Source organism: Harpia harpyja, chromosome 12 (assembly GCF_026419915.1).
Source record: "Harpia harpyja isolate bHarHar1 chromosome 12, bHarHar1 primary haplotype, whole genome shotgun sequence".
Lineage (NCBI taxonomy): Eukaryota > Metazoa > Chordata > Aves > Accipitriformes > Accipitridae > Harpia > Harpia harpyja.
The window spans coordinates 26,448,620-26,463,088 of record NC_068951.1 but is presented as its reverse complement, the minus strand read 5'-3'; the positions used below and the strand labels follow the sequence as shown (position 1 = coordinate 26,463,088).

Genomic DNA, 14,469 nt, shown 5'->3' with positions numbered 1-14,469 from the left:
TCAAAGGCGACCTACTTTTAATAAGATACATTTAGAAATCTACCTGTTTGGAGTCTTGACTCTTTGAAAATGAAGTTGGTTTTGCACAGTTTGTGAGTCCTTTAATAACAACTTTTCCTCTGCCTTTGATGCAGAGTTCCCAAAGTGGCTGTGGGAAGCTTAAAGCAATAGGATTGGTAGGGCAGTTTTAGTAACCAGAGGCTACACCTACATGAGCATTTTGGTTCAGCAATGCAGTGCAGTTCTGAATCATCTTGTCTCCATGTCCATGCTTCGGGTCTGTTTGCAGCATGCAACGCAGATTTCTTTTAAAGGAATCTCAACTAGAAGCTGCACAAGTGTGTACCAGATGTGCTCGTACCCCTACTGGGAAGGCAAAGCTTCCAGTGGTTCTTCACATGGATTTGAACCACTTGTGGCATGGCTGTCTGGACCAAGCCTAGGCTGAAGTAAAAACCTAAAAATACATATATGTAAATATAAAAGCATCAGCACCAATTGCTTTGATCCACTCGTACTGCATGAAATTATTTGCTAGTGTAGGTACAGGCACATAGGACTTCAGGCAAAATATCAAGCAGACGTAGAGTCAATTAGAAGAAAAAAAAAAAATTTTTAAAAAGCGCCATGCAGGCCTGGGGAAAAGGTCTTCAGCAAGGAAAGAGTTGTTTCTTGTACGTAGGCAGTGCAACAGACCCTGTCCTGTCACGGTTACACAGAAACCGTTCCAACCAACTGTTCAGAAGCAGGGAACTGTCAGTTCGAAGCATCGCTAGTCTGAGATGTAATTGCATAATGAATCAAATAAAACCCAAAAAGCCAAGTAACAACACCCACAAAAATCTCTCGTGTTTTGGACCAAGTATTAGGTGCTACCTGCCCTGTATTAAAAATCTGAATAACACCACTACCCTGTGACCTGGCTGCTCAGTGCCTTCATGTTACTACAGATGACAAGTTTTGTATCTGAAGGGTCAGGGATGACAGGCATAGGTATTTGACAGATGTTGACTGCCTGATAGAGCAGAGGCCCTCAGGCAAACAAGTCCCTTTCTCCCTGTACAGGAGGCTGCCTCTCTCTAGCATCCAGCGTTCATGCAGCAACTTCTCAGTTGTCCTGAGAATGAGAGCATGGCAAAAGGAGATATCCACAATATTAATGTCTCAGTATATTCTTAGTCATGTTAATTACTTGGGAGCAATAGAATTTTGGGGGTGATCTCTTGCTCTAACTGAAGACAGGGCGCCTCAGCCATAACTATAGATAAAAGTCTGGAGGCGAGAACTTCTCTAGAGGGATCTTGCAAATGCAGACCACCCAGTACATATCACAAAACTACAGTTTTGTTTTAATTGTTATTCTGGTGCTGCAGCAATACAATTAATTCTTTCTTATTATCCAAAAAGAGGGGGGGTGTGGATTATTACATACTTTTCTGCCTGCATATCAAAAGTTCCATGTTAGTCACACAAAGTTCACTTTTGCTCTGAAAATTTACCATAAATATAGTTTTTATTTTTTGTTTGTGTTTGCATTTGTGGGAGAGTGTGTAAATATATAGAAAATGTGTCATATAAATATGTGTGTGTGTGACATATGTCAAGTGTGCAGAATTATAAAGCATTTTTCCCTTAACCCTGTATTTTCTAAACTCAGTCTGGGCTCCATATTCAATCTGGTTTCTGACTACCTGCTGCGCACCTACCTAGAAAAAGAATACTTTGTCCTTCCCCAACCTAAGCAGCAAAGATCTTAAAAAACAAAGGCGGCTAAGATTCATTAGTGATTCACAACCCACAATACTTTCCTACTTTTACTTCTAGACCTCTTTTGGATCTACAATGCTAACAGAGTAGAAAACCCTGGCAAGAAACTTATTCACCCGTTAGTAGGACCGGGATTTAGTGCCAACATATATTTCCAAGAAATGCTGGCATCCTGCACTAACATATACCACATATTTCAACCACTGATTGACTGAAGCGCATGAAGCAATAGGCCTATGCAGTGAGCAGTTCTTTTTGTACATGTAAAATCTTTTTGTACAAGTTAAACCTTTTCTATGCATAGTTCAGTATAAGGCTTACTTTGGTTTGTGTTTCTTTATAGCAGTCATAAGAAGATCCTTTTTAAAAAGCATCTCAAGACCATATGTCCAGCTGGACTTTGTGTATAAATTATAAACTTGTCCAAACTCTTGCATCGGTATAATTTTGCAGCTTGGTTGACTTTAATGAGCAGCATTGCTTGAAGATTGGTGACATCAGTTTGTTTGCCTATATTACAATATCAATGTGCCTTCCTTATCACCCTACCAGCAACAGTCCTCAGAGCAGACCAGATGCTGAAATCACAGGAGAGACAAAAACAGCTGAAGAATTTCCAAACCATCTCAGCAGCAGTGAAGAAAGCACTGGCAGCTGGTCCCAGCTAGCTAACGATGAGGACAATCCTGATGACACAAGTAGCTACTTACAACTCAGCGAGCGATCCCTGAGGTACCCATATTGTCTGTTCTCAGTATACAATATGGTCTAATCAACCAAGCCAATGATTCGACTACCATGCATCAGGAATGAGGGTTAACGGCTCAAGATTTATTCAGAATACTGTAAAAAAAAAAAACAAAACCAAACACACCTAATGACAGTTCATCTCTTTACTTTTAAAAAAGGGAAAAAAAATAGCCACATTCTGGTTCTCAGCCAGGTCTTTTTATTGCTGGTGAGCAGCTAGATTCAGACAAAGAAAAAGCTTCCCGGCACCACTCAAGTGCCTCAGTCCTACAGTGAAAGGGTCATTGGACAAGCTAATTGCGACGGTCTTTCCTTTGATTTATTTGCTACTATTTGCATAATGGTTTTTTTGGCATCTCTATAGCTGAGATTGATGAGACTGCTATTCCCACCAGGTATCTGTGCACTGAGAGCAGAGGCAGAGCCCTGATCTGCTTAGACTGGCACAGGGGAGCAGATCAACAGAGGATGATGGAGTTCCCCCTGAGTAGGCATAAGTTCCAGAGCTCCCATTGCAATGTGCTGCTCTTTGTTCCTATTCAAGTCAGGACATGTGTTTAGAAATGTTATCTAGTCCTTACAGTTTATATAAAGTGATGTTAGTTTGACTTCAGCCCTTTCATGACTTCAAATTGAGCAAGATTTTTTCTTCACATGCTCTTAGATTAGGTTTTAAAATATTGTCAGGTAATTACATCTTTCTCTTGGGTTTAAGATGGCAGGGAGGGAAGACAGTGTGGTAACGAAGCGGGGAAGAGAAAGAGTCTCTGTCAGAGAGCACTGTTGGCTAGCTGAAAAAATACTGAACAAACCTTGCCTGTCAGTGTGGGTGAACATTCATCCCATTAATGTAGTATCAACATTTAACAAAGTCCTTGGTCTGAGAGAGATAATGTATTATGCCTTTTGGCTCTGCATTGAAACAGAAATTGCTACAGCAAGTCTGAACGCATGGCGTGCTGACACTGACTCAGAAAAACCTGATGGGGAAGGGAACTGTCTAATCAATCCTTCTAATGTAAGGAAAAATACTATTAGTTGCTTTTCCAGTAAAAAGTATGTGGTTCAAGTTGACTCGCCATCAACTTGTTTGTGCTAATTGACTTGCAGCCAGCAAATTCACAACCTGTTCATGAGACTATTACAATAACTGCATAAACATTCATTGTCAAATTTATAATGATGTTATAAAGTGAACTGGTACTATTTTTTCCAAATATTCTCAGATGTTTGGCTTCTTCACAAGAATGAAGTATAGAAGAGTATTTCTATGTATTACTGGTCCCACTGAGCACTGGCTTTAATGAAAATCTCAGTCTTTCAAGGTAGTCAGAAACATAAGGGGCCATCACTGTACCTGTGGGTTTCATCAAATCCCTGGTAGTATTTGGGGTATGATGTAATATACTGAAACTGCTGCTGGTTACAGGCATGGAGTCACGCAACAGGTAAGTAGTATGATGGGCAACTAAACGCCTTCCTATAACTCACCACGTTCAGAGGTATCTGAATCTCTGTACCTGATAGTCCTTCTTTTCAAGGACTCATTCAAACTGGTTTTTTGTTTGAGGCCAAATGTTCATTGCATAAGCCATTCACAAGATAGTCCACTTTTTTTTTTTTTCCTCCAGTTTATAGCACTACTTGATACATGCTCCATCTAGAACTATTTTAATAAAAGCCTCATTATTTTGAGCAGATTAGTGTGCTTCATTCTGTGAACCACTTGCTAAGCCAATTGATTTTGTGGAACTCTACATGAGAGGGGGCAGCCTCCTCACTTCGCTTTGTACATAAATAAATTAAAAAAAGATGTATGGAGACAAGTTCAGTGCAGCTTGGCACTAATACTTAAACTTTTGCTTTGTCAGCAATGGCAACAGCAGTACAACTAGCAGTCTTGGCATTATGGACCTGGAAATTTATCAGGAGAACGTGCCATCTTCTCCTATGATTAAGTAAGTAGTCACTGAAGTGAGACTTGATGTTTAGTCTAATTTTAACTGCAAATCGTTTACGCCATCTAAAATGTGCCAAGCCCTGCTTTGCACCTGCTGCTGAGCCTGCTGTTAGTTTCAGAAAAAAAGCACATGCAGGTATCTGTGCAGAGTGGTAGCACTAGGCAGTGAAAGATTACGGGAAACCCACCCAGGTGACTCTCTCAAGAGAATATGGATCCATCAATCACTCTGCCTAAAAGACAGTTTTCTGCTGTATTGGTTTCCCATTGTGAGAACTTTCTTCTCTGAATAACTTCAAATATTATCAAAACTCTGCTGTAATAGCAAGTAAGGTCAAGAAAATAAGGATCAATTAAAGTCAAAGGAAAAAAATATGATAGCATTCTTTCCAAGAATAATAATAATTTGGCCCAAAGTACATCTTACCTGTTGTTTCTGGGCATGTTTCTACTGAGCATGCAATTAAATTATCACGAGGTGTGCAAGTACCTGCCTAAAGATTCTGGTACCCTGAAACCTGGTATAACTTGCCAGCTGGTGAATGTCACGATGCAGTCAGGGCATGGCCACTGCAGAAGTGTATAAACTGAACATCATTCGCTGAACGTGGGAACTTTGTGAAGTCGGTGACATCAGAAAATCTTCACAGCTCATTACCAGACTATACTACAACTGTCCTGCTTTGAAGAGGCTCTTTTTTTGTAAGAAATCTGGGCATTCATGTTTCTATAGAGTTACATGCATTCTCTCTCAGCTGCTGATTCGGAAACTAACCTTGTTAAAAAATTCCCATCTTTGTAGTAGGCAGTGATACCTCCTACACACCTTCCTAAAGATGACCCCTCTCCCTTATATTTCTGAGGACCAAAGGGATAAATTTTTGACTCCCCTTGTTAGGTTTCAGGGGCTATTCTCAGGTGTTAGGCAATAGGCGTGAGAAGTTTGTATTTCCACAAATCAAAGTCAAGGCACAGAATACATCTGCTGTTCAAACAGAGAACCGGAAGAAAATCTGACAGGAAGGAAGTTATTCAGCACCTATGATTCTAAGTCATGACAAACCATACATTGGATGCTGCTATTTTATTCTTTCCTCTCACATCTTACAGTAGCCAGTACACAAATATATATAATCTTGATTCTTTGAAGCCTTGGAGGAGATTCTGGAATCCTGTGAATGAGGGCAGTAAAGAGTAGCGTCCTCCCTTCCATACTAGAAACAAAATCTTACACTTGCAGCATTCCCCCTGATTGAAGGCAGAATGGGACAGTAGAGATGTGTATTATAAGTGCTGTCCCTCCAGGAGCGATGAAATGAATGCAATAGCTGTGACATCAATAGTGAATTTGCAGTCTCCTGCCACATGTACATGAGCATGGATATTGTGTTCAGAAATGGAAGCTGAAGCAGTGACCACATGCCTGGAGTTTGTTTCCTGTAGTTTAAGAAAGCAATAGTACATAAGAAAGGAAGATCTTTGGAAATTTTTGCAAGGTGTAAACAGAATTTGTTTATCCAAACAGTTAATATATTTAAAACCAGCAGTAGTTGAAGTCATTAATAGTTATGATCGTATTTAACTATGAAAGATAGAACTAGAAAGCAAGACTGGAAAAGGTTCAGCCAAGGAGTATAGCACTGCATAATGCAGGCATCAGAAGTTCAGTATTTCCGCCCAGGGTATGAGACTTGCTGTGTCTTACCATAATGTCATTTGCTTGTCATTATGTAAAGATACACAGATCCTGGTGAAATGTAATACACAGTGCAACCAGTACAAGTACTTCATCCTATTACAGGAATAATGCTGCAATTCCCATAGCTTTCCCTGATTTACAGATTAAATAAATGAAATACATTCAGCATTTTATTGTTTCATCCTCCGTAACTTTTTTCTTGCAGTTTTCTAGGTCTTACATTGAGGGAGAAGTTTATCCATCATGAAGCAATGTTGTAGACTGTTCCTAAATATCACTAATAAGCTTTGTTGTTGTTTGTTTCTAAGTGAATTAGTAGAAGAAAAGGTTTTCCTTAAAGAACAGACAGAAAATACAGAGGGTAAGTTGAACCATATCAATTAAAGCATACAGTTTGAAGTTAAGACAAGTAATTGCACAGTAACTGTTGGGATTATTTTTCCAGAAAGTACTTCTGGGCTTTCAGTGGGAACAGCTAATTGTCAAAAGGACCTGCTGGTAATAAACTTTGATCTGGAACCAGAGTGCCCCGATGCGGAGCTGCGAGCCACCCTGCAGTGGATAGCCGCTTCTGAACTTGGAATTCCAACCATCTATTTTAAGAAATCTCAGGAAAACAGAATTGAAAAGGTAGTATTTACAGAATTGGGCATGCTATGTTATGTTTTATTGAAGTTACTGAGCTTAAAAGCAGATGCAAAAACATCATCATTACAGCAAGATAGCAAAACTACTACTTATTACAGAAAGGGAGGAGAGGATTAAATGTGTCAGAATTTAAGGTACATGAAATATTTAGTAGATTGTCCGTGGCACAAGAAACAGTATCACCATGAGACCTTCTCCAAAGCCTCTATAACATGCTTTGTTGAATCTGTTCGCTTTTTCATATCAGTGCTGCGTTAAGTATCAATGCTCAAGGCAGAATTAGCAGAGAGTCCTTTATGTGGCTGCATTTGATGGGCTGCAGATGGCTTACGTGGAGTTTAAACACGTAGCTCAAAAAATAAAAATCCCTTGCATGTGGTTATCACACATACAAAGTTCTGCTCCTCAGTGACAGTAAGAGCTGACTATGATGCGAGACATAAGTTGGACTTAAGATTTCCAGCTTTGAAATTTGAATTTGAAGTGCCAACAACACTGATTAGGGCAGCTGCAGGCAGGTCTGAACTTGTGCCTGGCTGTTCAGAAATTGCTATAGTTGGGAATACAGCAGGGTACTGCAGGGGCCTGACAGTTCCTCCTACATTTACATGAGATCTACCAGGGCCAAACATGTTGGCTTTATAGTCACTTTGTGCTGGCAGAAAAGGATTGCTGCTCACCAAGGAATGGGCCCCACTGCTGAAACGTACAGAAGATACTAATGGCAAAATAAAGATAATCCATATTAGCTCAGGTTCACTGACATAATAAGACTACAAGGCTTCTGCACCAGAGCTGATAGAAAGTTCAGAAGATAGGCAGGATGGACCTATCTGCGTAGGCATATCCTTGTATTATTACTACCCTAAGAGACAGTTTTAGCGCAGGCAGTGACCAACCAGCATTTCCAGTAGAACCATATTTGCAACCACACATCTGTTACTTGGTAAATTAGACTGATTGAAATATTTTGCATCACTGTGTGGAAATTATGAAGCACCTCCCCTGGCCTAGCAATAAAAAAGTGCTATGCGTGCCAGTACTCTTTTGCTCCTGCTCAGGTGTAGCTTAGCCTCTGCCAACCACCATTTTGAAAGCAGAAGTCTATTTCCAGAGGGAGAGGGGCAGACAGACACAGACTACCAGAACTGAGAAACCTTCTGAGGGATTAGTCCAAGCCGGAGCACCAAGAGCAACACTGAAGTCCAAAATGGCCACAAGAAGTGCAGACTGTTTCTATTCCCAAATGATTAGTTAGTGCTCTGTTGTAGATAGCCCTAAATGCCACTCAGCGTTTCAGGAATGACCAAAACAGCCCCATTTCTAAGGTCAGCAGGAACAGCTCAAGCCTTAAGGCTTACAAAAAATGTCACAGTATTCAAATCAATTAATGAAAACAGTATTACAAATCAGTATTTTGGTCTTTTATGGGAAGATCATTTTGAGGAGCAGAGATATTGTTTGATTTTCTTGAGTACATGCATTTGGGAATCATAAACATAATTTAAAATGCATTCAGCAGCAACAGTCCAAATTGCATCTAATTAAAGAAACAGCTGTCAGCTTTACCCATGTGCTTTGGCAAACAGTTAATTCAATTGCAAAAATACACTAGAGAATAATGAAGCACATCCTGCCTACAACAGTGCTCTTGGAAATCGCGTGCCTATTAAATATCATTAAAATACATATTAAAAGTTTAGGCTTCAGTATGTAAATAGCAAACAGCTACACTAACCAGAGACACACAATATTTTCTCGTGCAGTTTAAAACTGGAAATGTAGAAGGAGCAAGCTAATTGGATATTGATTGTGAAATTCAAAGAAATGAAAAGCTTTGATTTTCATTTATGTTCTTCAGGAAAAAATGGGACCAGATGTATGACACTGTGAAGCCCATTATTAAGTACAAAGTGGACAAAATTCAGGGTTTTTTACAGCTGCTTAAGAACATATACTTAACCTCTGGTTTATCTGGAAGTTAAAAAAAAAAAAATCAAATATAGATACTCTCTGTGATTCAACCACAACTGTGGCAAATATCTTCATGTGACAGAAGTTTACCCAGGATTCCCTCTCACCAGTACTACGTGAATATTTAAAATACTATGGGATGTCTATGTAGAAATACAGAAAGTTAAATATAAATTAAAATATAGCTAATGGTAATGAAGAGGGATTTTTTTTTTTTTTCTTTAGAGTGGATAGTCACACTTCCATTATTTTGACAGCAAGTTGTGGATAACAAGGAAAGTTGTGATCCTTTATCAAGCTCACTTTCACTGTTCTTACTTTCATTGCAATAAATAAGAATTGATGAGAGCAGCTAACTTAGAAAACGTCATGAGATCGGACCAGTCTCTGGGGATCTATGGAACTTCATTTCTGAAGTTTTATGAATAGAAGGAACCTTTATGTTGCTGTGCAATGAATCGTGTCCACTCCCTCATGCAGCAGTGCATTTACAAAGGATTGTCTTACAGCAGTTTGTGTGTATTCATTTAACAAAACCTTAATCAAATCCTAAGCGTGTTTTGTTGTTTTTTTTAATTTAGTTTTTAGATGTTGTGCAATTAGTTCAACGGAAGTCCTGGAAGGTGGGGGATATCTTTCATGCCGTGGTGCAGTACTGCAAGCTCAGTGAGGAAGGCAGAGAGATGACACCAAGTCTGTTTGATTGGCTTCTTGAATTGGGTTAAGAAAGTTCACCTGTTCAGCATTTTTGTTTTATTCCAGTTTAAATAAGCAGTAGTTTGTGTAATGCTCCGATTTCTGAACATCACTGAATAAAATGAGCAACAACATACAAACTCTACAGAAACAGCACACGTCCGTTCCACAACTGAACAAGGAGCAAAGTGAAACCAAGGTGTATTGTATCTTTCTGTATCATGAGGGACTCTTCACGTATTGTGCTATAGGATGTACTGTACTAGGAGGGGATGGATTTTTAGCCTTCTGAATGAGGGGACTACACAGTAAAAGCTTAAATTATCTAATATGTTCCATTTTATTCAGTTTGATTAAATCAATCAGCTAAAATGGGATAGTACACTAACATTCAGTTTTAAAACACCAATATTTGTACAGTTTAACTATTAGAACTAGAGTTTGTTCCAGGATGGCTGGAGACACTCACGTCCCTAGATAAAGAATTGATCTTTTTTTTTTTTTTAAATCCCCATAGTCTGTTAAGGGGCAAAAAAAAACCCCCAAAAAACCCACACCCAAACTTTTGAACACTTAACACCTTTGCAGCTAGACAATACAATAAAAAGCTGCTGAAAACACATTTTAGTTTCTTTCCATGTGATTATTTCTCTTCCATAGCTGTTCCTGATTCCTGTCTTCTTCTCAAGGAAATAAAATCTAAACTCTCAGTTACTACCCTTAAAAACTTCATTCCTTTTCACTTGAAGGCAATGCAGTTCAGTCTAGCTACACCTGGCATATCCCTGAACACAGCTCTGCAAGTCAGGGCAGCAGGTTTCTAATCCTGTCCCACCACACACCTGCCACGTGACCTTGGGCGAGTCATTTCACCTCTGTGCCTCAGTGTGCCTACCTGGTAAGAGGGAGTAATGATAACACAATCATTACGTAAAGTGCTCCTGTTTAAAGCACTATGTAACATGCTACATATCAGTTAAAAGCAGTGAAAAAAATACTATTTTAATTTTAATCAAATAAATTGTTAATAAGGTGAAGAAATGCATATCTGAAAAGAGTACCATCTCATCATAAAAATCTTAATTTTTTTAACTGACAAGAAAGCAAAATGATTGTTAAAATTTCAGTAGACATACTTGTTCATTTTGGATATTAGTGTTTGGACTACATGTGATAGTTCACATTACTATAACATTTATATAATGGTTTGATAAGATATACTATGGTATCGTCTTGTTGAGATGATCTGTTAGTATCACGCACTTAACGATACATTCTCTTGACTCTGCCAAAGAGATTGGTTTTGAATTTAAAGGTAAATATAACTTAGCACTTCACAGCTCTTCCGTGATTTGTTTCTTTAAAAATATTTATCTTTCATCTCTCCCTACCCAAATCGCGTAGTAGAAAACCTGCCTGCTTTTCCCAATAAAATGTTGAAGAGATGGTTTATTTTCCATATAACAGTATATGCTTCTGTAATATTTCTTGAAAAAACCCAACCTATCCTTTTGCACTAAATATTTTTGAAAATTTTGAAGCAGTTTTAAATAATTTATGAAAAAGAGCCATATTATCAATTTTATCTTTAAAACAATTCCTAAACTTGCATGATTGCATCACTCATTTGTTCTGAAATAAAAACTGTTAGTGAATCAAAATCTAACATGGAACATTAAACAACATGAGTAATTCTACATCTACTCCGCAGTATATACAAAACAGTGAAGGTCACTTTACTGTCAAGATAAAGGTCGACTTATTGCATACTCTGAATGTAACTGTGCAGTCACTGGGCCTGCTCCTAGGAAGTGCTGAACATCCGTAACTCCCACTAACATGAGTGGCAACTCTGAATGCTCAGCATTTCTGAGGCTGAAAGTCAATAAAAAGCACCAAGTATTATAGACTTAAAGTGCTTTGTTTGAGTTAATAAATGGGAGTGTATTTATTTTTAAACCAAATACAGTTAGTTGTCAGTATACAATTTTTTGCTGTGATAGAATAAATGTTTACTTATCCTACAAAGCACAAATATCATGACAGAGTTGTAACAGTGTGATGCAGTTTCTCTGTACAGTAGTTCTTAATGTTGCAATTTATTCAGAAATAAATTTATGTTATAATGTGCGTCCTCTTTGCCTTCCTAAAAAGTTCATGGATGTGCTATGGTTTTTTTGACCTATTAAATAATATTTGCCTGCCACCCCTGTAGCTTCTCAAAGCTCTGCTTCTGAATGAAAAACGTGACCCATGGCCCGGACCAAAACAAGTTAGAGCAAGCTCCAGGTTCTTACCTCAGTACCAAAGCTACAGCTTTACTCAGGTTCCACAACTCATTCAAGTGATACAAGGCTAATCATAACATTCTTAGTGTCGCAGTAAGATAAAGAGAAATTACATGTTCATTGCTGAGAATTAACCCCAGAATAACTCCCAACATACCAAATCTCTATTAGTGCTCACTCTAGCTGCTTTCAGCACCTGCAAAAGTGGGCAGGGGGTTGCAGAGACAGAAGTTCAGGATTTTCTTCTGCTTGTTTCAGTCTGCACAGATATTTACTGCCCTACTGCCTAGGTGGTATTTCTATGACTAAACAGAAAAGGAAACCAACACTTATCCAAGTAAATTGGAACAGGACATGTCCACCATTTAAAAAGGTTGAAAAATATTAAAAGTCAACTTTAAATACACATAAATGAGAACTTGATACTACATACAATTTTAGGTAAAAATCTGAGAGTAAATTATATGCAGTTCAGCCTCTCGGTATACATGAGCATGATGCAGGTTGTTAATATCACAAGGGCATGGAGGGGGTGGCTGCTCACTATCTTTCCCAGTACAAACTAAGACCCAACAAATGAAACTCACATGAGCCAGATTCAAAGCAAACAAAAAGAGGTGACACATTATGAAATGAGAGGATGCAAAACTTGTACATAGATTCAAGTTCCCAGTTGGGGAACTGTATAAGTTCTTAAAAGAGATACACCACAATTTACTAAGGAAGACAAACCCTATGAGCCTCAGGAGATGCCCTGGCCACCAGAGGCCACCCATGGGAGCAGCAGACATGTTTGCCTCAGCACCTGCTGCAGCACTGGTCCCAGCCAGGGCTGTCCCACTCACCTTCCTACGCTGCAAGGCAGCTTCAGGGGAAGGCGCCTTCCACCCTGGTGTCGACTCTACCACCCACCTAATGAAGAGCAGAATTTGGCCTGTAGATACATTAATTCAAATACAGGAGAATTACCTACTGAAAAATATGTATTTAAAAACTTCATTTTTCGTTTGGTTTTGTTTAGGGTGCTTTTAATGCTGGGATCATTAGAAGTTGAAAAACTATAATCTACCTCAATTTTGTCCTAACACCAAAGATTTTCACAGTGTCTTCAAGTAAATTAACCATTTTCTTGTGGTCTATGATAAAAATGGTCACCTGTTTACAGTTATCCTATTAAATTCAGCAGGTAACCTTTCTGGAGAGGCTGATCTTACTGTCTCTCTTGTCTAGTTTCATGCAGAGCTACATGACAGATGAGCATAGGAATGTCACCATGAATCCTGCACTCTGATTTTCAAAATGTCAGGGGAAAGAAACCCACCACTCCATTGAAATAAAAAGCCCATGAGCTACTTACTAAATAAAACAAATTCCATCTGAGAAGGAAAGCACATCCATACCAGCCAATTTAAGAATTTTAATTCAAGGCAGAGCCATTCCTAAGTATGAGCAAACTCATAATGCCACTTTTTCAAACCCACTCTAAAGCCAGTCATCACAAGGAACAGGCCTTCAGAAAGCAACTTGCAGCTGTACAGCATTTAGCAGGACAGACAGTTAAATTAGATAGCTGGACTATCAAACTTATTAAAATAATTTGCAATGAAGACAGGTCTGGCTGATGGGTACTGTGCCCTCCTCCCAGCTTCAGTTGAAAGTTAGACAGTGAAGTGCAGCAAACTGGAAAATATAACCAAGCAGGATATATTTCATATCCTTTCACTAACTACCCAGGAAATGCAAGCGATCACACAGAAGAAGCTAAAAAAGAAAGTCTCACAAAGTGCCACTTTTAAAACATGAGTGGGTATGAGTATTATTATCCTCACCTATTCAGAAAATAATTTGAATCTCAAGAGATACAAAAAGCATACGTCAAGAGTCCAAGTACACATCGTGTGCTTACATGGTAATTCTTGTCCTTGTCTTGTAAAATGTGTGTTCAGCCCTAGGGAAGTTACATGACACAAGCTAAGGGCTTTTTTCCCAGAAAAACAAACTTGTATATTCACAGAGATATATAGTGGAAGGATTCAGCTGTCTAAAGGACAGAAACAATACAGCAAATATGATTTCCACTGTGACAGTCCTTACTAAAGCACACTTCAGGAGTCACCTGAGGTAATCCTTTTCAACAACGTCACAGTGAATCAAGTTTGCCAGCATTGCAGTATAATGTTGAAAGCCACATCCCACTCCAACCACGCAGTGATTAAAGTAACAGCTTGGCGAGCGTAAGGTATGTAGAATCCAAATGTTTTTATAAGATTAAAAAGGCACCAGACAATAGAGTTAGAGCACACACACACATGCTATTTTGGTTGCAGGGACTGAAGTAGAATTAGAGAAAGGGATCAGGCTGCCACCAGAGACACAGAATGGTTTCAGGATGATACATCTATGCAACGCACTCCTAACATTTATCTCTAAAATTTATTAAATCTACATATGGGTAAACCAAGGTGCAGAGAGCCTAACACCAAAGCATTCATATGATGGTACCTAGAGTACTTTTGAAGTTCTTATGAGGCGCCAAGTCAGCATGCTTTTCAGCAGTGCTGTGAATCACACCAGATGTGTGTTTCACATTTGAGCAGGAAACCTGGATAACTTAGCCTGAAGAGCAATTCTACTCAGTGAATCTAGGGAGAGTCAGAAATAGAGCCCAGATAGCCTCCCAGTCCAGT

At 38.9% G+C, this 14,469-nt stretch overlaps 1 protein-coding gene across 4 annotated transcripts in view; it reads left to right on the top strand.

The window, feature by feature from the left end:
- The window catches only part of SPHKAP (SPHK1 interactor, AKAP domain containing), a 75,755-nt gene extending 64,131 nt beyond the window's left edge, over nt 1-11,624 (top strand). For 3 of the 4 annotated variants that reach the window (XM_052803736.1, XM_052803732.1, XM_052803733.1), the window contains 5 exons: nt 2,320-2,499; nt 4,389-4,475; nt 6,485-6,537; nt 6,622-6,806; nt 9,380-11,624. In XM_052803736.1, the coding sequence (XP_052659696.1) occupies nt 2,320-2,499; nt 4,389-4,475; nt 6,485-6,537; nt 6,622-6,806; nt 9,380-9,523 (649 nt within the window). In that variant the 3' untranslated portion in view covers nt 9,524-11,624. The remainder of the gene's footprint in view (nt 1-2,319; nt 2,500-4,388; nt 4,476-6,484; nt 6,538-6,621; nt 6,807-9,379) is intronic. The other variant, XM_052803735.1, reaches the window with a different exon arrangement.
- The last annotated feature ends 2,845 nt before the right edge of the window (nt 11,625-14,469 follow it).